This window comes from Piliocolobus tephrosceles, chromosome 7 (genome assembly GCF_002776525.5).
Source record: "Piliocolobus tephrosceles isolate RC106 chromosome 7, ASM277652v3, whole genome shotgun sequence".
NCBI lineage: Eukaryota > Metazoa > Chordata > Mammalia > Primates > Cercopithecidae > Piliocolobus > Piliocolobus tephrosceles.
The window spans coordinates 16954021-16977447 of record NC_045440.1 but is presented as its reverse complement, the minus strand read 5'-3'; the positions used below and the strand labels follow the sequence as shown (position 1 = coordinate 16977447).

Genomic DNA, 23427 nt, shown 5'->3' with positions numbered 1-23427 from the left:
TGGGAGGCGGAGCTTGCAATGAGCTCAGATCCGGCCACTGCACTCCAGCCTGGGCGACAGAGCGAGACTCCGTCTCAAAAAAAAAAAAAAAAATATATATATATATATATATATATATGTATATATAATAAGATGCCTAGTTAAACTTGAATTTCAGATAAACAATGAATAATATTTTAGTATAAGTATGTTCCATGCAGTATATGGGACATACTTACAGTAGACATTGTTTTTGATGTGACATACAAATTTAATTGGGTACCCTATTTTTATTTGGAAAATCTGCCAATCTTAGTATGATTCAAAAGACTGTGAGAAGGCCTGGTGATCAGACTCAATGATCTGGCCCTTCATTTGATGATGGAGTGTTTTGATGAGAGAATATTACCATGTTGACTTGGAGGTCAGAAGTAAAGGCCCCAGGGAAGCATTTTCTGGAACACAGGGAGAAGCTTTGGGAAGTCTCTTACACATTCAAGTGACTGGTAGGGATTTATTTATTTACAATCTTACTAGGTTGTAAAGTGATTTGATCAAGAAAAATAGGGAAAATAATGCTGAACTATAGAAAAGAGAAAATCCAAACTGTAGAAAGCATCTAATGCTCAGCAGACTAGAGCTGCCATGTCTTGTGTATTCAACGAAACAAAATGGGGTGTTATCCCCTCTGAGAGGGATCACTGAGTCGGCTTTATCAAGTGTGAGCGAGACTGGGCTCACTGCTTCTTATGTTCTTGATAGACAGTGGCCCTTGTGTTCTGGCTCCTGTTTTTATTAGAACTGCAAAAACATTACAAAAACCCCAACAACGAACACTCAGCTGAGAATGTGAGGTCATAGCAGTGTGACCTCACAGGGAGTCAGGTTCTTGGAAGGCTGTGAGACTCGGCAAACACTGAGCTTGGGAGCTAAAGAAGACTGGATGGGGCTTCAGAGAGGAAGGATGGTCCAGGCGCACCCCACGGGTTGTGATGGGCTCTTGTTGGTGTCTGTATGGTTGCTGGTAAGTTTGTATTGCCATCCTATTGTCACGCTTTCTGATTTAAAAGGAGCAATTTTGGTTCTTGTTCAAATAATCTCCTAAGTTGTGAAAAGGATAGAATGAAGCCATCTAGGGACAGGGATATTTATCCTTTGTTCTTTATTTTCTCCTTTTATTGAAGCCTTTTTGAAGAAGATCCAGAAAGTCTGACACACACAGATATTGCGATTATATCGTTTTGGTGAATGTGAAGAAAATTAGGTGAAATCACCTGGACTGGGCAGCATAGTAGAAAAGGGGCAAATATGGAGGATGAGTGACATGAGGAATGGAATGATTTTGAGCAGTAAATTTTTAAAATGTGTTATTATTAGAATGAGAACTTGTATTTGAACAAAATTGGGCAAGCATTATATATGTGGTATAAGTACACTGTTTGCACAGAATGATTAAATAAATGCCATGAATTTTCCCTGGGAAGTGAGCAGTAAGTAGTGGTTTAGTTAAGAAGAAAATCCTGTCTTTGACATTTGTTTTTACTACATGATAGGAAAAGTACGCATGGAAAAACAACTCCAAGGATTTTGTTTTGTGTGTAATTATAAAAAGTACTTGATTGTAATTAACATGGTTCTTGGAATAAATATTTTACATTTCTTTCACTTGTATGGGAAAACACAAAGTAGCCATGAAGAAATTTCTACTATGAGTTTTCTCATAGGTTATACTGTCGATAATGATTATTCAATTTCCTGATGGGATAGATTTGCATGGTAGTGTTAAGTCTCTTTTTAAAAAATTTTTTTATGTCATAGTTGAGGGGGTCTCACTGTGTTGTCCAGGCTGGTCTCAAACTGCTGGGCTAAAGAAGTCCTCCTGCCTTGGCTTCCCAATGTGCAGGGATTAGAGGTTTGAGCCAGCACACCCGGCCATGTAATGTTAAGTCTGTAATGGAAGATGTGGGATGAAAAAATCACGCATTTAAAACTGCATTTTCATGGAGATTTTATCGTAATGAAGCAGTTTAATTTAACTGGTGGGTGTGTCTGTTGGGAAACTGTTCAGGGTGTTGAGGGTTACCATACATCTTAGTTTTCCTGGGTCAGTTCCAATGATTGTCTGCTGTTCTGCCATTGATACTGACTGTGGTTTGGTATTTGACTTAGAGTTTTAATAAGTGAACTATTACCATTAAAAGCCATGGTGAAGTAAGTCGGCATGGGTTTGGTAGACCTAACTTTGTATTCCCAGCTTCTCCCATGGTGTCATCTGGGAATGTGTCATTGACGATTTTACACAGTTGACTTTAAAAGACTCTCTCTCTTTCCCCTATTCTTAGAGCTTCATTTCAAGGGCAGGATGTCTGGTGCTTGCTGATAAAGTGTGCTTGGAGAAGAATTGCTAGGGACAGTTAACTCCTTCTAATCCTGTGGTGATTGAAGGGAGTATGAGACTCTGCAGTTGCTTGTTATACCAGCTGGTTGTCGAGGAGCCCTGGCTGCTTTCTCAGTGACCTTGAAGCATAAGGCCAGTGCTTCCTTGGTAGAGCAGTGGGAAAAGGGAACTTGTAAATGAGGTAGAATAAGTGACAAGATAGAGCAGTTCTGCTTAGAAATGCATTTATTTTTGCTACAATGGTTTTTGTCATTTAGTGATATAAGTTTACAACTTATTTTTTAGATTCAGATTTTTGAAAACATAACACCTTTGAGATCATTGAAATACTATATTACTTACTATATTAAAGTGTAAAATCGGGTGGTTTGGGCATATTCAGAGTTGTTTAGTCGTTACCACTGTCTTAAGGATTCCTTCATCACCCCAAAAGAAAAAAATGCCCATTAGCAGTACTACTTTTTTTTATGGATAATGCTTTCTTTATTTTGTAACGATTATAATAGCATGTTTCCCCTTTAGAGTGTCCTAGTTTAGACAGTAAATGGTTATTCTGCTTAGTGCAAGCCAAGTTAAAGAACTATGGGATAGAGCAAGGACAGATAAACTCCCATCCGTGGGCCCAGTTCTGCCCAGCCTAGAATGGCTCTTAGGTTTTTTAAGGTTGTGAGAAAACAATAACAGCCAAGCAGCATGTGTGACAGGGGCCACATGTGGCCTGCAAGTCTACGATATTTATGATTTGGTCCATTATGGAAAAATTCTGACCGCCCTTGGTTTAGCATCTGTGATAAGTGTGTTCGAAGGCCGTTTAAGCACATTTTATCATGAGCATGTCTTACTTCCAAGTTAAGATAAAGATTTGGAAATTAATGTATCCTCATTAGTTTCAGTGTTACAAATACATGAGAACCATCTATAGCTGACCACAGGCTGTAGTCTTAAAGCCCTATCTAGGGCCAAGTTCTCAACGTGTTGCCTGTGGAGCTTTCTTCATTCAGTAGGTTTGTGAGATCAAAATTACTGTACACTAATTACTACAACATTATTTTTCTTTTTCACTGCGTTGATATCGTATGGTACAAAAACAGCAGTGGAGGTCTTAGCAGAATCTCAGGCAGTGGCACCAGACTCTTCCAGTCGTTGTATTCTCCACTGTCATGTGCTCAAAATGAAGACCAGTTTCACCTTTAAAAACAACCCTTAATGAAACCAGTACAGTTTATTTATTTCATTTCAACGCTTTTCATGTCTTTTTAATTTTGTGTGTGATGAAATGGGATTAAAGCGCTTCTGTTCCTGATAGTCTCCAGGAAAAACATTCATCTGTCATTTAAGTTGAGATTAAAAAATAGTCACTTTTTTAACTGAATGCCATTTTACCTTGAGAGAATGACAAACTATGGTTATTGGCAAACATCTTCTTGAAAATGAAATAAGTCTATTACATTAAGGAAAACGGCTGATAATATTTGTAGCAAATGATTACATTTGAGCTTTCGAACAAACGTTGTAATTTTGGAAAACTTGCATCTGCCACCAAAGGTTTGGCAGCTTCCCAATACTTAGACTTTTCATTAATCGTGACATTAGTGAATGTGATTTTTTTTTTAAGATTATATAATGAAATGTGTCAACACATGTTTTGCAAATAACCAATGTGTGTGTTATAACATCATGTGTTGATTAAAAGATCCATTCAAAGTATAAGATAGATTTTAATATAAGAGTACAAAAAGTTAATTGACACAAATTTAGATTCCATATTGCAAGTAAGAATATCCTTTGAGAAACTACCACTTACCTCATTTTGGTGTTATATCAAAAAAGAATATCCACAGTTATCTGAAAAGGATATTAACATATTTCTTTTTTTTAAGGAAAGATGAGTGAGGGCAGATTTTCTCAATGTGCTTCAACCAAAATAATATATTGTTACTGGTTCCCATTAAAGAAATTTGTGTTTAAAAAAAAAAACAGGGAAACGCTGTGATTTGTGTCACTAAATTTTATGTTCTTTTGGAAAACATAGTTGTATCTTTATAATATTTGTTATATATAACAGATTTATTTTTAAGTGAGTTAAAAATGTTTCTATTTTCATTACTACTGTGGTAAATATCAGTAGGTATAGCCCACAGTAGTGGAAGCTCTATGGAATCTTTCTAAGAATGTAAAGGTCTAGAGACCAAAAAGTTTGAGAACTGCTTGCCTAAGATTTAGGCAATCTTTTCTTTAGTTCTTAAAAATATGATAACTGAAACTACTTTTATGAATATTTAAACATAAAATGATCTCATCTAAGATAGTGTAGCCAAACTAAAAGAAACTATCAATATTTCATCAGATATTTTCCTTTTTGCCATATAAGAAATATCTATTATTTTGTCTCTTTATCAATTATCATAGCAATGTTGGGGTGAAAACAACACAGCTAGAAGCTCATTCCGAAATGGGGAGCACTGAAATTTTGGAAAAGGAGACCCCAGGAAATCTCAGTAATGGTACCAGCAGCAATGTGGAAGCAGCGAAAAGGTTGGCCAAACGCCTTTACCATCTGGACAGATTCAAAAGATCAGATGTTGCAAAACACCTTGGCAAGAAGTACGTTCTGACCCATTGCTGGAATGTGAATTGTCTCCTGTTTTGTGTGTGTTTTAAATAGTTTACCTTTCAATAACCAAGTCTATTCTGTTTCCTTATAGCAATGAATTTAGCAAACTAGTTGCCGAAGAATATCTGAAGTTTTTTGATTTTACAGGAATGACGCTGGATCAGTCACTCAGGTATGACTAAGCCTCACTGCTGCTCTTCATTACCTTCAAATGATTAGTTCTTAGAGGAGAAAGTAATGCTTTCTAGCTAGAATCTTATTTTTTTTCTTAAACCTCCAGCTATAGGTGGAGTATTCCTTCTCCAAAATATTTGGGACCAGAAGTGTTGTGGATTTCGAATTTTTTCAGGTTTAGGGGTGTTTGTGTTATACTTAACAGTTGAACATCCCAAATCTGAAAATTTGAAATGCTTCAGGAGCATTTCCTTTGAGCCTTATTTCAGCACTGAAAAGTGTTGTAGATTTTGGAGCATCTCTGACTTTGAAGCATTTTGGATTTCTGATTTTTGGGTTTGGGATGTTTAACCTGTTCTTTGTGAACTTAGCTAAAATTGTATTATAGATTTTAAATACAGCAAAGAGTAAAAAAAAGTATGCATTTAATGAAATGACACATGAACTGATATTCTGCACCTAATGGGAAGCCTGAGTTCAGATGGTAAACAATTGGTAGCATAGCAAATCTGGATAAAAAATGCCATCTGTAGGAATTTTTCTGTTTTTCATTTTTTTTATTGTGGTAGAATACAGATAGCATAAAACCTATCATCTTACCAATTTTCACGTATACAGTGAATGGCGTTAAAAACATTCGTAATGTTGTCCAGCTATCAACTACCATCCATCTCCATGATTCTCCTCTTGTAAAACTGAAGCTCCATACTTGTTAAAGAAGGATTTTTTTTTCCTTCCCCTCCTTTCCCCCTGCCCCGGCAAACACTATTCTACTTTTCGATGACTTTGACTACTCTAATGTAAATGGATATATACATTATTTGCCTTCTTGCGATTCATTTAACTTAGCATGTCTTCAAGGTTCGTTCCTGTAGCCTATGTCAGAATTTCTTTCCGTTCTAAAGCTGAGTAATAGCCCATTATGGGGAATATATAAATACCACCGTTAGCTTCAAGAGACACTTGGGTTGGTTCCATGCTTTTGCTATTGTGAGTAATGCTGCTATGAACATGAGTGTACAAATATTTCTTCAAGACTCTGTTTTCAATTGTTTTGAGTAGGGAGTTTAGTGTTTGAATGATCAGCTTAACACACACACACACAGAGTTTATAGACTGTAGAATTTTTTTCCTGTAGCCCAATAGCCTTTTTTTTTTTTTGAGACAGAGTCTCGCTCTGTCATCCAGGCTGGAGTGCAGTAGCACCATCTTGGCTCACTGCAACCTTCATCTAACAGGTTCAAGGAATTCTCCTGAATTAGCCTCCCAAGTAGCTGGGACTACAGGTACGCACCACCATACCTGGCTAATTTTTTGTATTTTTAGTAGAGACAGGGTTTTGCCATATTGGCCAGGCTGGCCACGAACTCCTCACCTCAGGCAATCCACCTGCCTTGGCCTCCCAAAGTGCTAGGATTGCAGGCATGAGCCACCCTGCCCAGCCCCAATAGCCTTTTAAGGTGATACTTTGGAATTAACTCTTCAGTGGAATAAAAATGAATGTCAACATAATCAGTAGAAAGTATCTGTAAAACTGTTTCCAACAATACCCTCTTGCTCTGACCTTTTCAAAGGAAGATGTCTAAAACTCACTGATTCTCACTTTTTACATTATATTGTATTGCAAGTTTCTAAGAGTAGCTGAAGATAACACCTAGTAAGCATTTAATTTTAAACACTACTTATAAAATGTCAGTGTCTGGAAGAATTCTGAGATCAGCTAGCGTAACCCTTTAATTTTACAAATGAAGAAACTGAGGCCTGGGAGGTGAAGGGAGGATGTTTGGACTGGAGTGTAGTACTCCAGTGATTTATTGCGGGACTCTTTTCATGCAACAGAGGTACTCAGGCTTTCTAACAAAAACAGTTAACAGTGGATGAAAGATGTATTTTTTTGCCTTGCATTCTGATGTAGTTTATCAAAGTTAAGAAAAATTAAAGTTTTGTCAATACAGTTTGTTAACCTTAACTATAGCTATAATAAGAAGGCAAAATTTTCATAGAAATGAAGCTTATGGTGTGTTTCTTACAATAGTAAGATTTCTTAGACATTTTGAATGATTTTTTTTTCCTTCCTATCTCATGTTTAGGAAAATGGATCTACATTGTCAGTGGAGGGTCATCTGGATTAATCTCAAATAAACAGTGCTCTTAGTGACTCTGAGTAGATTAGTGTGTGGTTTTTGGCACACTTCCTATAACTTACAGATATTTTTATACATAAACTGATTTCATTATGTAAGGAATAAATTACTTATATCTCCCGATTTCCTGCTCCCATAACAAATTAATATTAAAATGTGATAATAAAATTAACAGAAATCTCCTGTGTACAAAGCAATGTAAGTTATAGTGGCTTTAATAGAGGTGACAATCATGTAACAAAATTACAGAAGCACCCTGATGCGTGTAGAGTTTTAAAATCTAGACTTTATGATGATGTATTGAGTCTTAAGTGGTCTTTTTTTTTTCTTTATCTGACTTTTTAAAATTGGCTACTTGACACTTGGTCATAATGAGGAAATTACCTACCTTCCCAAGGCTTTCTTGATGTATTGACCACTCTGTTATCACCCTGTCGTCTTATAAGTTGACTTTTTTTTTTTTTTTCTTTTGAGACGGAGCCTCCCTTTGTCATCCAGGCTGGAGAGCAGTGGCATAATCTTGGCTCACTGCAACCTCTGCCTCCTGGATTCAAGCGACTCCTACCCCAGCCTCCTGAGTAGCTGGGATTACAGGCACTCACCACCACGCTCAGCTAACTTTTGTATTTTTATTAGAGATGGGGTTTCGCCATGTTGGCCAGGCTGGTTTTGAATCCCTGACCTCAAGTGAATGCCTGCCTTGGCCTTCCAAAGTGTTTTTATAGAATTTAAGTACTAATACAAGTTTATCTTGAATGGCTATCTAGTAAATGATTTGTTTGCAGGCAGAGAATAACTTTATAATATCTTACTTTGTATAATTAATATCTTAGGTTTGTATAAATTGACTTTTAACTATCAAACAGTGTGATAGCATTTTCTAAAATTTCACTTTTTATATTTCTAATTCTCTCGTAGGTATTTCTTTAAAGCATTTTCTCTCGTGGGAGAAACTCAAGAACGAGAGAGAGTTTTAATACACTTCTCCAATAGATATTTTTACTGTAACCCGGATACTATTGCTTCACAAGGTAATCTGATACAAATCCTTGAATTTCTATTTTATATCAATGGTTATTTTCCTTATTATGAAAGTTAAATTTTACTATGAGAAATTATGTAACTTCAATTAGCTAGTGATAACTACTAACACTTCTATTTACTTCATTCTAGTCTATTTAATACTTAATGTCAAATTGGAATTAGAGTTTTGTTTTTATCTGCATTTTCTTTCATTGTGAACATTTTCTTATGTCATTAAATATTCTGTAAAAGGATAATATTTAAGGACAGCATGCTATCCTTTACTGTTATTTAAATTATTTTGTTTTCCACTTCTCTAGTATGACAGCATACTTTAAATTGTTCATGATTTGTCACTCTAAGATGTTATGTAATTAAATGAAATTTCAGTTTTCTTATTTCTTATACATTTGGTCTCTACGTTTCTTGTTGAAAGCTCATGTATCCAGAGTTTTGGGGTTAGTTTTGGAAACATGAACAAATCTCACTGGTGGTTGCGTTGTGTCTCTAGTGCTTTTGCTTGATATTAATTATAGTGATACCACAAACTTCTGTTGATAATTTTCATAAACTATGAATTTATGCTTATTATACTATTTTTACAAAGTAAACAACTTAATTGTAAACTGTTCATTTGTGGACCTACCTTGTTGAAGAGACATCTTTCCTCCATTTCAATTCCTGCAATAAAGCACACTTTTTGGTGTTCGAAGTGAAGCACTTTGACTTTCAATTGGAAAATCTTTCATAAACTTAAAGATTATGGAGTAAATCACTGAGACTAGATTCACAAGAAGTAGTAATGACCTCTCAGCCTCAGTATTGCCGATTAACCTTGATAATGTGCTTGGTATTGGCCAAGGTGCTTGCCTCTACCTTCTCTTCATCCCCCAGGCTGTAGTCAAAGTTAATTCATCACCTGGTTAAGGCCACATTCCTATGGGTAAACTGATGCTATTTGGACCAGTTATTCACTATCTCTGTCACCGTTAGCCCTGACCAGAGAAGAAAAGAGAGAAAAGCGGGCCGTTTTTTTGAGAACCTTCTGGAAATCTAAGAAGATGTTTACATTCTTGGATAAAAAAAGAAATATGAATTCGTGTACTTAATTGGCTGTTGAGAAGGATATTTGAGAGTTGGCTGCTGAGTTCTTAAAATACTTTGGAGAATTTGTTTTAAATATATGTAGAACTTGTGATAATAAAATGGTACTAGAATAAATACACTTTTAGCCATTTGGTAGCATCTACTTAGAGACACTGATAACAGAAATCACCTACTATACTAAAGAACTTATCGTTTAAAAATACCCTGCCTTTAATTTATGAGTGCAGTAATTAGACCTTTCTAATTTAGCATAAATTCGTAAGATTTTTACCGCATCTGAAACTGCTGTTATCTACTGTACTTGTATAGAGAATTAGTAGAGTGAGACTAAGGAGAACTAATTCTAATGTTTGGAAATGAGAATCTTTACTTGGAGAACATTTTTATATGACTTCAACCTAACAGAAATGTGTCTTTAGAGGATCATATTTACTTGTCTTCCATTGTAAGCAATGCTTGTCTGGATATCCTTGTACTATGTATAGATCCTTAATTATTACTGTAGCGCAAAACCCTAGAAGCCAATTTGTTGTGTCAAAAGACACTGTTTGAAGGCTTTACATGTGTACTACCAAATTGTCTTCCAGAGAGGTAAGAACAGTTTATCAACAGTGGAGTCCAGTTCTGTGCATTGTGGTTCTTTCTATAGGGAAATTATTCTCATCCATTTTTTGTTTCTTAAAACAGATAAGCCTGTACCTAGCCACAGTACTGTTTTCATAGGTTCTGAATGTGTCCTGTTAATGATAAGGTGGAGTCCAACAGTAAAAAGCGAATTCATGCTTTCTTTTCTTGTGTCTTTCTTCAGATGGAGTCCATTGCCTTACCTGTGCAATAATGCTTCTTAATACAGATCTACATGGCCATGTAAGTACGGATTTGTGAAACTTACATCCAAAGCATGTCGGGCTTATTTCCACTTTTATGTCTGTACACATTTATTTTCTGCCTCCCTGTTCCTCATTCTCTACATGGTTCCCATGGCAGGTGAATAAAAAGAAACCTTTGCAAAAAGAAATAATTTTTTTATTTCACACACTAGCACAGAGTATGATTTTAAATGTATCGTCTTGGTTCCTGGAGTTATTTTAGCCGTAATGTGTGTGTTCTGTATCTTCTTTGTCCAGTAGATGGCAGACAGAGATTTTATTTGTGTTTGTTTTTTGGTTGAGAATTACAGTTGATAGGTAATAATGGAGAGAATATAAGTTAGATCTGAAAATGTGAATCGTGTTTTCACTACATACCATAGTGAGTTGAATAACTCAGGCTTTCTTGTGGTCCTCAGTTTACCTAGTCTTTTACTAGTTGAAATAATAAAATAATCTAATCATTCTCTCATCATCTACTTAAGATAGAGGATAGAGTTTTAAAATGTGTAATTGTACATACACTTGCAAGTTTTGTAGAAGTAGACTTTTAGCATTTATTCGAACTGTTCATAATACTCTTCAAAATAAATGAACCTGGGACTAAGAAGTAATTTTTGCTCTAAGTAAATATAGATTAATCCATATTTAACAAATTCTAATTTCATTTTGAAGAAAAAGTCCACGTAGAGTATATTATCCCTTGATTTGCTGTAATGTATCTTAAAATTTAAAAATTACATGTAAAGAATTGATATTTAGATATTCTGCTAGTCACATAATTTCCTTTTTTTGAAAACACAGTGTTCCCTTTTAAGAAGGGCACCGTGGAGCTCTATGGGACCATTAAGTTGGACTAGCTGTTGAAAGAGGAAGGGATTCAGGGGAGAAAGGGTTCCACCACCAGAAAGCAAAGAGGAGATAGTGTGATAGAATCCCAATTTTAACATCATTTTAACAGATCTCAAAATACTCAGCTAGAAAGTTCCTTTTGCCATTTATAAGAGGTGAATTTAGAATCACTTGTAAACATATGTACCACGTGTCCAGAGACAATACAGATTAAGAGAATATAGATCCTTTCAGGAAGCATTCTTGGGCAATAGCACTGCTAATATATCATGTGGAAATGCAGGCATTTCACGGTGTGAACATTGACGTGGGTATCACAGTGTAACATTCATCCAGCTTGTTAAGGGGATGGCCAGTCAGTGGATTGTCCTGACCACTCTTTGCCTGTTACTGGCCGAGGAAGTTTTCACTGCGTCGTCTGCCTGTTTGATGATAGCAGTTGCTCTTTGCAGCCTTCTTTCCCTTAACCTTTCTGGCCAAAGGAGATAATGTTGACTGTGTTTGGCCACGTATAACATTGATCCAAATCAGTGATCACCAGCGTGAAGAATTGTCTTCACATTAGATATTTTGAGGTTCCATCAACATGTAAGAGTTGTATGTTTAGCATCTGTTAACTGAGAAAATGTTTAATGATGGGAGGGAAAAAATTCAGTAATATTGCAATTTCTGTTTAAAGGTTGCAGATCTCTTAGAGCTTTTGTCACACTTTTGGTAATTTGTTTCTACTAAATCCTTGATTGTGTTTTTTAAAAGTTAATAGCTTTAGTAATACTTTCACATACGCATGTATCTTACTCATAACTTGAAATGTAGCAACCAATAAAGATGTTATTTTTTACTAGATATCTCAGCATGCTTGATGGCTAGATAAGCTGTGGACACCCTGGTGTCAGTAGCTACAGGTTTATTGCTGCAAATCTAGGACATTTGCCCTTCTTTACACTTACAAGGAATTCTAAGGAGATTAGATGAAGCATCCTGCTTCTTGGCAACTGGGATGGAAGAGAGTTTATATAAATTAACATTTTAATATTATCTTGAATTAGGCCAATCACAGATAATTAATTGGCAATAGTAGCAAAATTACTGACAGAAGAGGGAGAAAAATTATCAATAACAGTGAATCTCTGTCATATTGAGGATCATGTGTTTGGTGATGAGTAGTTCTCTCTTATAAAAATGTGTGCGATATCCTTGGGATTGTCTGTTTACGTTTTCTGTATTAGTTTTCTATAATGCATGCTGTTACAAGTCTGTCAAATATAAAGTAGCTATCATAAGAACTAACCATGTAAATGTGTTTCTTCTGTCTTTCTCCTCTGGATTCATTTTAAAAATACATTATTCTTCTAGGTGGTAAGTTTTTAATCCATAATTCTGGATGTAGCTTCTTTTGCATCATGATTGCCTGAATTTTTTGTTGTTGTTATAGTGTCTGTTTGACTTATTAGCATGGCCCCTATGAAATCGAATCATACAGGAGATAAAATGATTTATTTCTACTGTTCTGCTCCTTTTCACCTTCTCCTTAATGCTATGCCACCTAGAATATGACCACCCATTACTTGATCCAGTGCCAGAATAATCTTCATAGGGAGTATACTAATAAACCATTTTTCTTTTTTTCCTTACCATTGTGTTGTGATAGCAGTACTGCAGCATGATCTCTCTAAGAAGTGCCAAGACCAGCCTGTCCTCATATGCTTTCAATAGGGGACGACTGACTCCCCTATTGGGAGGTTAACTTGTTTTGGTTGCTCTTGGTGAATCTTTTCCCTTTACTCTAAGGAATGATGTACTGAAAATGCATTGATATGGGCCTTGGTTTGGCCTGCTAATTTCCTTACTAATAAAATAATGGAATGTGTACTAATATTATACTTACACTTAGCTAATGTGACATGTTGAAATGCCTCTCTTTTTCTAATTTTCCCCTTCAACAAACATATGTATATATATATACATATATATGTATATATGTTTGTGTGCCTCCTCCTTTCCATACTCTTCGCTATTTGGGTAAGGATTAGAAGTGAATAAGGCAATGTTCATGGAAGCCACGTGTCCTCTCTGATGATGTTGGCTAGGCTGACCTCATTAGGTTTCACTGAAGACATGGTAGCAGGTTGCTGAGGTGCTATGATGGGAAAACATTGTGGAGATGTTTTAATTTCATGTTGGATTATATAAAGCCTGTCTAATTAGGCTCGGTGAAAAACAATCTGAAGTATATATAATATTTGGGGGGAGAAATTCAGTACCTGCTTTTAAAAAAATGTGTGACTGATTGATCATTTTCCTAGCAATAGTATCTACTTGCTTTGACTTGTCTGCAAGTAGTTTATTCCCTTAGAATTGTAGTGATGTGGCAAATTTGCTATATAATTTGTTTTATTTTCAAAATGCCTCTTTATCTACAAAATACATATGTAAATTAAACCTCTGTACATACAGATACATTTCTCTTAAACTCTAGAGTTTCTTTGCTGTATTGGAAGTAAGTTTTATTGACTATTGCTTGAATTATCAACAAGGAAAGAGTTGAAAGTCTTTTTTCTTAAACCTTGTTTGAAATGGTATGAATAAGATGTGATATGTTAGAATAAGTTGATACTTACTGCTTGTCTGGACAGATCTTCGAATGTGTTTTATTTGTTACTACTAACTAACTTGCTTATTATACTTCATAGTTTAGTCACGTTCCTACCATGCTACCAGGATTATCACCCATGGCTGGTGTTCTAAGGTGGTAGGAGGGTTAAATATAGAATTGCATAGCACTGAGGAGTGAGATAGATTGGAGCATAGTCAGTTGGCCAGTTTCACAACTAGAAAGTCAGAAGAGATACACAAGTCAGTGGCTGGCCAAGGTCAGGCCATTGTAAGAGGCAGTAGCCAGGGCATTATTTTAATCAAGATTTTTTGACAAAATGTACCTTTTAACATCAAGGCTCGAGATTTTCAGTAGCAGTTTTATCCAGCGTCCCTCTGTTCTCCAGTATTGGCAGGAGCCAGCCCACCATGTACAGTTGGTGTAAGAGCCTGGTTGTGGTTCTCAAAGGTGGCTCTCTTTATTGGGATAGGCATCCTACGTATACTTTGCCCTTGACATACTCAGAGCTTGTTGAGTGTCATGCCCCCTGTGGTCTGAGTTTAACATATGAGGCAGGACCTTACTAATGTTTTTAGTATTGGGTTATAAGTTTGATAAGGGCTAAAACCATAGCTAGTACAACTTACTGGTAGGGAGAAGAATATAGTCAAGGAAGAAAGTATGTTTAGGTTTTGTAACAGAACAGTGTTAAAAAAATTCATGTGGAGTTCAGTGTGAGATAGATTGTAGGATTTCATTATTTCTTTTCCAGTCTATAAAATTAATTATTGCATTGGCTTTCTAGGAGCCTAAAATCTTAAATACTGGATAAATATTTGGTTTATTGTCAGTAGTGGAAAATGACTATTATAAAAATTATTTTAAAAATTTAAAGCTTCACATTGTGCTATTTTATATTTTCATTGTCAGAAGCATCACAGACTTCCATGAAGTTGATGAACCTTATAGTTAATATCCTCAAGAACTCTCTGCATCTGTAATGATCACTATTGTAACTGGCAGCTGCCTTAAGTACATTTGCATGCTGTCCTGTCATCTTCGTGCAGGATAATATCTTCCCTGTGGATACCTCTTGTGTCTGTGCTTCTCTGTATCTGTGATGCCCTCTGCCATGAAAGCTATCGTTGGCATTCTGTTTTCTCTCTGAGCTTTCCCCTGCTTAGATTCCAGCCATGGTCATAATTTCTATTGTGCCAGCACTGCCTTCTCCTTTGGAGTCCTCTCTCCTACCTCCTTGGTGCCGTGTCTGTCTTGTCTTGCCTATTTTTCCCCCCTAAATTATTATTTGCAAAGATCTTTTTATTTATAACTTTTTAAGGTCGGGGTACATGTGCAGGATATGCAGGTGTGTTACATAGGTAAACAAATGCCAGTGTGGTTTACTGCACAGATCATCCCATCACCCAGGTATTAAGCCTGGCATCCATTAGCTATTCTTCCTGATGTTCTCACTCCTCCCACCCTCCACCCTCTGACAGGCACCAGTGTGAGCTGTTCTGCCCCATGTGTCCATGTGTACTCATCATTCAGCTCCCACTTACAAGTGAGAAAACATGATAATTGATTTTCTGTTCCTGCCTTAGTTTACTAAGGATAATGACCTCTGGTTCTGAATGGGAGAAAAAATGTGTAATTTATCCATCTGACAGTGGTCTAACATCCAGCACCTACAAGGAACTTAAATGTTCTGCATAGCTTTTGCTATGCAGAAGCTCTACAGTTTAATTGGATCCCATTTGTCAATTTTTGCTTTTATTCTGATTGCTTTTGACATCTTAATCATTAAATTTTTACCCTTGCCTGTGTCCGGAATGGTATTACTTAGATTTGCTGCTAGGGTTTTATTGGTTTTGGGTTTCACATTTAAGTCTTAAATCCATCATGTCCCTGTAAAGGACATGATCTCATTCCTTTTTGTGGCTGCATAGCATTCCATTCTGTATATGTACTACATTTTCTTTATTCAGTCATTGATGAGCATTTAGGTTAATTCCATGTATTTGCTGTTGTAAAAAGTGCTGCAATTAACATTTGCATGTGCGTATCTTTATGACAGAATGATTTCTGTTCCTTTGGGTATGTACCTAGGAATGGGATTGCTAGGTCAAATGGTATTTCTGGTTCTAGGTCTTTGAGGAATTGCCATACTGTCTTCCACAATGGTTGAACTAATTTACACTCCCACCAACACTGTAAAAGCATTCCTTTTTCTCCACCACCTCACCAGCATCTGTTGTTTTTTGACTTTTTAATAATACAGCCATTCTGACTGGTGTGAGATGGTATCTCATTGTGGTTTTGATTTGCGATATTGATCAGTGATACTGAGGTTTTTTTCATGTTTCTTGGCTGCATGTATGTCTTTTGAGAAGTGTCTCCATGTCCTTTGCCCACTTCTTAATGGGATTCTTTGTTTTTTCCTTATACATTTAAGTTCCTTGTAGGTGCTGGATATTAGACCATTATCAGATGGACAAATTACAAAATTTTTCTCCCATTCTGTAGGCTGTTTACTCTGATACTTTCTTTTGCTATGCAGAAGCTCTACAGTTTAATTTGATCCCATTTGTCAATTTTTGCTTTTATTCTGATTGCTTTTGACATCTTAATCGTGAAATTTTTGCCCTTGCCTGTGTCCAGAATGGTATTGCCTAGAGTTTCTGCTAGGGTTTTATTGGTTTTGGGTTTCACATTTAAGTCTTAAATCCATCTTGAGTCGATTTTTGTATGTGGTGTACGGAAGGGATCCAGTTTCAGTTTTCTGCATATGGCTAGCCAGTTTTTCTAGCACCATTTATTAAATAAGGAGTCCTTTCCCCATTGCTTGTTTTTGTCAGGTTTGTTGAAGATCAGATGGTTGTAGGCATGTGGTCTTATTTCTGGGTTCTCTATTCTGTTCCATTGGTCTGTGTGTTCATTCTTGTACCAGTCATGTTGTTTGGGTTACTGTAGCCTTGTAGTACAGTTTAAAATCAGATAGCATGATGCCTCCAGCTTGCTTCTTTTTGCCTAGGATTGCTTTGGCTGTCTGGATACTTCTTTGGTTCCATATGAATTTTAAAATAGTTTTTTTCTAATTCTGTGAAGAATGTCAATGGTAGTTTAATGGGAATAGCATTGGGTCTGTAAATGACTTGGGATAGTACGGCCATTTTCATGTTATTGATTCTTCCAATCTTCTATGAGGATGGAATGTTTTTCCATTTGTGTCACCTCTGATTTTTTTGAGCAGTGGTTTGTAGCTCTCCTTGAAGAGGTCCTTCATTTCCCTTGTTAGCTGTATTCCTAGGTATGTTAATTCTGTTGTTAGCAGTTATGAATGGGAGTTCATTCGTGATTTGTCTGTTGGCTTAACTGTTGGTGTGTAGGAATGCTAGCAATTTTAGCACACGTTGATCTTTGTATCCTGAGCCTTCGCTGAGGTTGCTTATCACCTTGAGAAGCTTTTGATCTATGCTTTTACCTGACCATAGCTTCCCAGACACAGTGGCCCCAAGGCTGTCATCCCTGGAGCGTCTCAGTGGTCCTAAGAGAAGAATCAGGGCTAGATCTCACAGTTTCAGAGGGTTTCTAGTGGGGTCTCGCATTCATTTTCACCAATACTCTTTCTGTCTTTACAACAAGGATATGGGGAATAATAGCCTGAGAACCTAACCATTAGTTGTTGAAATGTTTTTATAGAAAAATGTCATGATCTAAAAATGTTGAATTGTAAAATGAACTTTAGAATAGAATTTACTATCCTATTACCGAAGGTCTAGACTTTAATAGGAATCCTTATCTAAGTATGCCATAGGTTAATCTTGCACTGGTCAATTTTGTTGGATTCTATGACCTCTCAGAATGAAAGCCTTCTTTCCTTTTTTTCATCCTCTCTTCCTTCACCTGTCCCCTTTCCCCACCCTCTAGCCTCTCACTTTTGGTAGTTTTGCTTTTTTTAGAACAGATTTATATATGCAAAATACCTCAGGGTAGCTTTAATCAGTTGTGTCACTGGGGCTCATTGAGGGACCTCATATTATCTAACTTATACATTATTCAGTCTTCTTATCATTGTAAGCTTTTTACATTGGCACAGTTCTGTTATAGAATGTGATAAGGGAAAGCAGGTCAAATTCTAAGTCAGTTTTGCTCTTTCTTCTTGCAAATTGATTGTGGAGGAAGGAGGGAGGAGTGAGGATGAGGGTGGCTGAAACCCCTGACTCTTCTTTCCAATCCTGTTGCTTACTTTAATGCCTGTCCTGCTACAGCAATCAAATTAAAAATTGTTTGGTTAGTCTTTGTAATTTGACGGTGAGTTAGGTGTGTTTATCTTCTCAAATGTTAGGGGAAGTGCTTTCTAGGAAATATCAATAGAAATCTGATATTTCAATGTTCTCAAGCTTTTTGGTCCCAGGATAGCTTTATACTCTTAAAATGTTTGAGAACCCCCTAAATCTTTTGTTTATATTTTAACATTTATCTGAAACTAAAACTGATAAGATTTTTAAATTGCATTAAATCATTAAAAACCCATTAAGTGAATAACACATTTACGAATAATAGTTATACTTCCCTACGTGAGAAATAAAGAATAGTGCTTATGATTGTTGCTCATCTTTTTATATTTGGCTTAGTAAAAGATGGCTAGATTCTCATATCTATTTTTGTTAATAGTTGGTTGCACTGTATCAGAAGTCATGTATCTTCTAGAAAACTCCACTGTATATTTGAGAGAACGAAAAAAATGTTTTTAGTGTTACTGTAAAAATAGGGTTGACCTCACGGACATCTAGAACAGTGTCTCTGAAACACTTTGAGAACCATTGTGCTGAGGTACTATTTTTAGTTCCTTTTTTTCTCTTTACCACTCTAGCTCCTTTTTCAAAGGTAGGGTATTATAGGACAGGTGGGAAAAGTCCCAATGACATATCAGATACTCCTAAATGTTGAGCTTTTAGCACTTAAATGAGCTCTGTGATTAGGGTTTATGAAAGAGCACACTGAATATCCGCTGTAGTCCTGGTTTGAAAATTTACAAGGGGTCCTCCTTTGCCTACCAATCATATATTTAAAAAGAAATGGACACCTGAGGGCAGCATGGCATAATCAAACTTACTTGATAGCAAAACGTACAAAATAAAAGTGAAACAGGAGCTTTCAGCAGAGTCACATAACCGAAGTAATTACCAAATCAGTAGTATGCCTTTCCACCATTTATTGTAACATGTTGGAGGAGGTGGAATTGTCATATGGGAGAGTATGCCTGCTGTGTTTTTAATATCCTGAGATTTATGAAGCCAGATTTTACCAATGGATGAGGAGGGATTTTAGTTTCTCTGAAAGCATGTTTTCCACAAAGCTTCCAGACCTGACACTATTAAAAATGAAGAATTTTAGACTCATTATGCTTAATTCTTCAACCTCTGGATCTAAGCATATGCTGTTGTCTGCTTTCCTGGTGAATACGTAATTGACACAGCTGGCCTATTCACAGCTCTCCTAGGGCTGATTTTTAAGTTAGGCAATAGTCAGAGCTTTGTAGAAGGTTCCATTGCCAGGGATGGCACGCTCAGGCACGCTCAAAGAGTCTTGGTCACCCGTATGCTGAGTGTGGTGCTGGAGCTTGTATATGGTTTCTGGCTGCTCCTGATATGAATGAGATTCTCCATCTTCCCTTTCGCCTTTGTTCTCATGATTGCCACAGAAGTTGGGAGCTGTTTCTCTGTTACGGTGGGGGGAAAATGCCCTTTATTTTAACAAAGCAAAAACCTGCGTTTGGAGAATAGAATACATCGGGGTGCCTAACCTGTTTGCCTGCTCACTCACAATGTTGTCCTCAATACCAATACCACTTCCTTCTGGTTTTCTTTAAGATGAGAGGTGGACAAATTATGACTCACAGGTGAAGTCCATCTGGGGCTTGTTTCTGTAAATCATTGTTATTGTAAATAGCCATACCCAGTTGTTTACATCTTCACACCAATTACAGTGTTGAATAACTGTAACAGAATATATGACTTGGAAAGCCTAAAATATCTACTCTCTGATCCTTTATAGAAATTTACAGAACTTGTCTGTTTTGGACTCTTGCCCTTAGTTCATGAAACCTGCTAGAGCTTGGACGCTTGTTTCCCCCAAACTCTTTACTAAAAATTGTATATGGGAATGTATTAAACATATCGAGGATAAGTTTTTCCGGAAATGATAAATTTATCAAGGAACTTTCCTTTAAAGGGCATTTAATGTATCTTTAAACGAACACAGAGAAAACATCTTTTTATCATAAGAAAACATTTGAAAATGATAATACTGTCGATACAGAGAGTAGCCTTAAATTGTCATGGGATGACATAAGCCCCGATATAGAGAGTATTTTGACTTTTGATTAATATTTGCTCCCATTAAGGACGATACCTTGATTAGCTAAATATTTAAGAATTGGGCCTGCCTGGAATTTTGGGGTTCCAAATAGAATTCTTTTATTTTCCATTTTGTCATCTGTTTTGTTATTTGATATTTTTTAAGTTTGATTGAAATGCCTACTGATTTGAAAGGTAATGATCCAGAGTTTCATCTTTAGTTGCATCTGTTTTGATAGAAAATGTATCGATTTCAAGGTACCACTTCTGTGCCTTTCAGTGCAACAGGAGGCATTTTCTTTTTTTTTTTTTTTTTTGAGACGGAGTCTCGCTGTCACCCAGGCTGGAGTGCAGTGGCCGGATTTCGGCTCACTGCAAGCTCCGAGGAGGCATTTTCAAATCTCCATGCTTTATTTATTTAATGGGAAGAAATTTAAAATAGGAGAAGGTACTATTGAAATACTTCATTGGCATGCAGCTGGTCAACATTTGTTTCAGAGCAGAGCTACTTTTATGCAAAGTTATCCAAAACTAATTTGGGAAGAAAATGAATAGAACTATGTCAGTGTATGAGTTTCTCTTGGATACTTACGAATTCTTGAGACATAAAATCACTGATTAGAATCCACTGTATTTATTGAGTAGTGTTTGCCTGAATAATAGTATTTTAAAATAATTGATACAGCTTGGTACATGACAAGGAGAAAAAAATCCAGACATCATGAGGGGTATTTCTTGATGACAAAGACTTCATTTTACTTTTACTCCCTGTGGAAATGGTATAAAGGTCTGAGTGGAAGGAAGGTGTTTAAATATGTGCCAGTAAGCAGCAAAATGGTCTGATCTGACTCCTCACCTTTTGTTCCTAATAATTTTTGCCTAGAAGAATTATCAGTGAGTCAAAGAGTGCAATAAACAGATGTAAGCAACTTCAGCTAGTCAAACATTCAAGAAGTTGTTGGACATTTTTAACACATAGACGACCACATCTCTTGGTTATCTTTATTCTCTGCATCGGTAAGAAAAGGCACAGTCTATTGGATGATTGTACTAATGCTTACTTACTGCGTAGGACTCCAAGTATTTGAATCGGCTTTTGTTGGTCTGAATCTGTATGTCCATCTTGCCCGCCTAACTGCCGTTTTTCCTAATGGCTGTTTCAAAGTCCACGTGAGTCGAACTGCTATCTTTATGCTGACATAGATAATGCTGTGGTCACTGTTGAAACTGGACAGAAGGCAGTGCCAACTAAGCAGTTAAAATAAATCTGAATTTAGGATGAAGTATGACTTCATAGACCAAAACAGCTTCATGGACTTACTGTTTTAAAATGTTATGAAATACGATAGTTATTACTTAAATGATGTTTTCATTTATTCCTTAAAGTAGAAATTAATGGTGTCCTGAAAAAACCCTTTTGACTCTGTAGCCTTTAAATATCTTGTTCCTGAATCTCCCAAAAGAATTTTTTAAAGATAGCATCTCTTCTTCAGGTTTAAAGTTGGAAACTACTTATTGTAAGTTTAAGTATAGGTATATCTCATTTTATTGTCCTTTGCTTTATTATGCCTTATAGTTACTGAACATTTTTCCTAACAAAGTGAAGGTTCATGGCAACCCTGTGTCAAGCGAGTCTATCAGTGCCGTTTTTCAAGGAACCATCCGCATGTAAGATGGCAGACTGAATTGATAAATGTATATGTTTTGACTGCGCCAAAGACTGGCAATTCCCCATCTCTCTCTCCTCAGGCCTCCCTATTCCCTGAGACACAACAGTATTGAAATTAGACCAATTAGTAGCCCTAGAATGGTCTCTAAGTGTTCAAGTAAAAGGAGGAGTTTCATACCTCTCACTTTAAATCAAAATCTAGAAATGATTGTTTAGTGAGGCTGAGATAGGCCAGAAGCTAGGCCTCTTGCACCAAACAGTTAATAAAGTTGTAATGTAAAGGAAAAGTTCTTGAAGGAAATTAAAAGTACCATTCCAGTGATCACAAGAATAAGAAAACAAACCAGCCTTATTACTGATTCAGGGCAAGTTTTCGTGGTGTAGGTAGGGTATCCAAGCAGCCACAGTGTTCCCTTACACCAAAACCTAATCCAGAACAAGGCTCTGAGTCTCTTCAATTCTGTGAAGGTTGAGAGAGGTGAGGAAGCTGCAGAAGACAAGTTGGAAGCTAGCAGAACTTGGTTTATGAAGTTTTAGGAAAGAAACTGTCTTCATAACATAAAATGCTTGGTGAGGCAGCAACTGCTAATATAGAATCTGAGGCAAGCGATCCAGAAGGTCTAGGTAAGATATTTTTTCCTAGAAACAAGGAAGAACATTTTACAGTAGTCAATTCATCAAGTTGATAAAACACTTCTAATCAATATAAGCCTCTGTGATACTATGATAAATAAGAAATACAGATTTGATCTCTGCTTCTGGTTCTTGAAATGAACGTCCTGAGTGACAGGACTTGTGACACAGAGCTCCTAAATGCCTTGGATGATGATGGGAGCATCGTTTATTCTAACTAGGCAAGCCTTGGTGAGCTCCTAGATGAGCTCAGCATGGGGACAGCTTGTCTGAGGAAGCAACCGTGTGATGAGAGGGGTGGAATTTTCAGCCTCCCCTCTTTCCTCACACACCCCACCTCCAGTGAGCAAGAATCGGCTGAAGGTTTAGTTGATACCAATGGCTACTGATTTAATCAACAATGCCTGTGTTATAAAGCCTCTGTATAAACCTCAAGTATGAGGTTTGGAGAGCTTTGAGTTTGGCAAGTACATCTATGCACTTGGAAGGTAGGCATCCCAATATCACAGGGACAGAAGTCCCAACACTAAGGATCTTTACAGACCTCACTCCGTGTATCTTTTTATCTCACTGTTTATATCCTTTGTAATATCTTTGATATTAAAGGGATAAATGTTTCCCTGAGTTCTTTGAGCCCCCCTAGTAAATTAAACCCAGATAGATGATCCTGCAAACCCCCATTTATAGCTGATTAGTCAGAAGTATAATTGACAAGCCACTGCTACCAATTGACATCTGAAACTTGGGGTGATCTTGTAGGACTGAGCCCTTAACCTTTGTGATCTCATGATATCAGCAGATACATAGTGTTATAATTGAATTAGAAAACACCCAACTGGTGTCTGCTGGAGAATTGGTTGTGTATGTGGAGAAACCCCACATACTTCAGTAACTATTGTGTTGAAGGGTGTGTGAGTGTAGGGAAAAGGTTTTATTCCTTCTGAATACATAATAAGCCATGAAAGACCAATAGAGAGAATTGGAGGGAGAACTAGTTTTATTGAGAA

The 23427-nt window shown here is 36.6% G+C and overlaps 1 protein-coding gene across 2 annotated transcripts in view; it reads left to right on the top strand.

The window, feature by feature from the left end:
* PSD3 (pleckstrin and Sec7 domain containing 3) overlaps positions 1-23427 on the top strand; it is a 483052-nt gene that overhangs the window by 204800 nt on the left and 254825 nt on the right. Inside the window, exons 1-5 of one of the 2 annotated variants that reach the window (XM_023216636.2) lie at positions 972-1003; positions 4787-4981; positions 5083-5163; positions 8228-8340; positions 10248-10306. In XM_023216636.2, the coding sequence (XP_023072404.1) occupies positions 972-1003; positions 4787-4981; positions 5083-5163; positions 8228-8340; positions 10248-10306 (480 nt within the window). Of the gene's footprint in view, positions 1-971; positions 1004-4786; positions 4982-5082; positions 5164-8227; positions 8341-10247; positions 10307-23427 lie in introns of those variants that run through there. The other variant, XM_023216635.2, reaches the window with a different exon arrangement.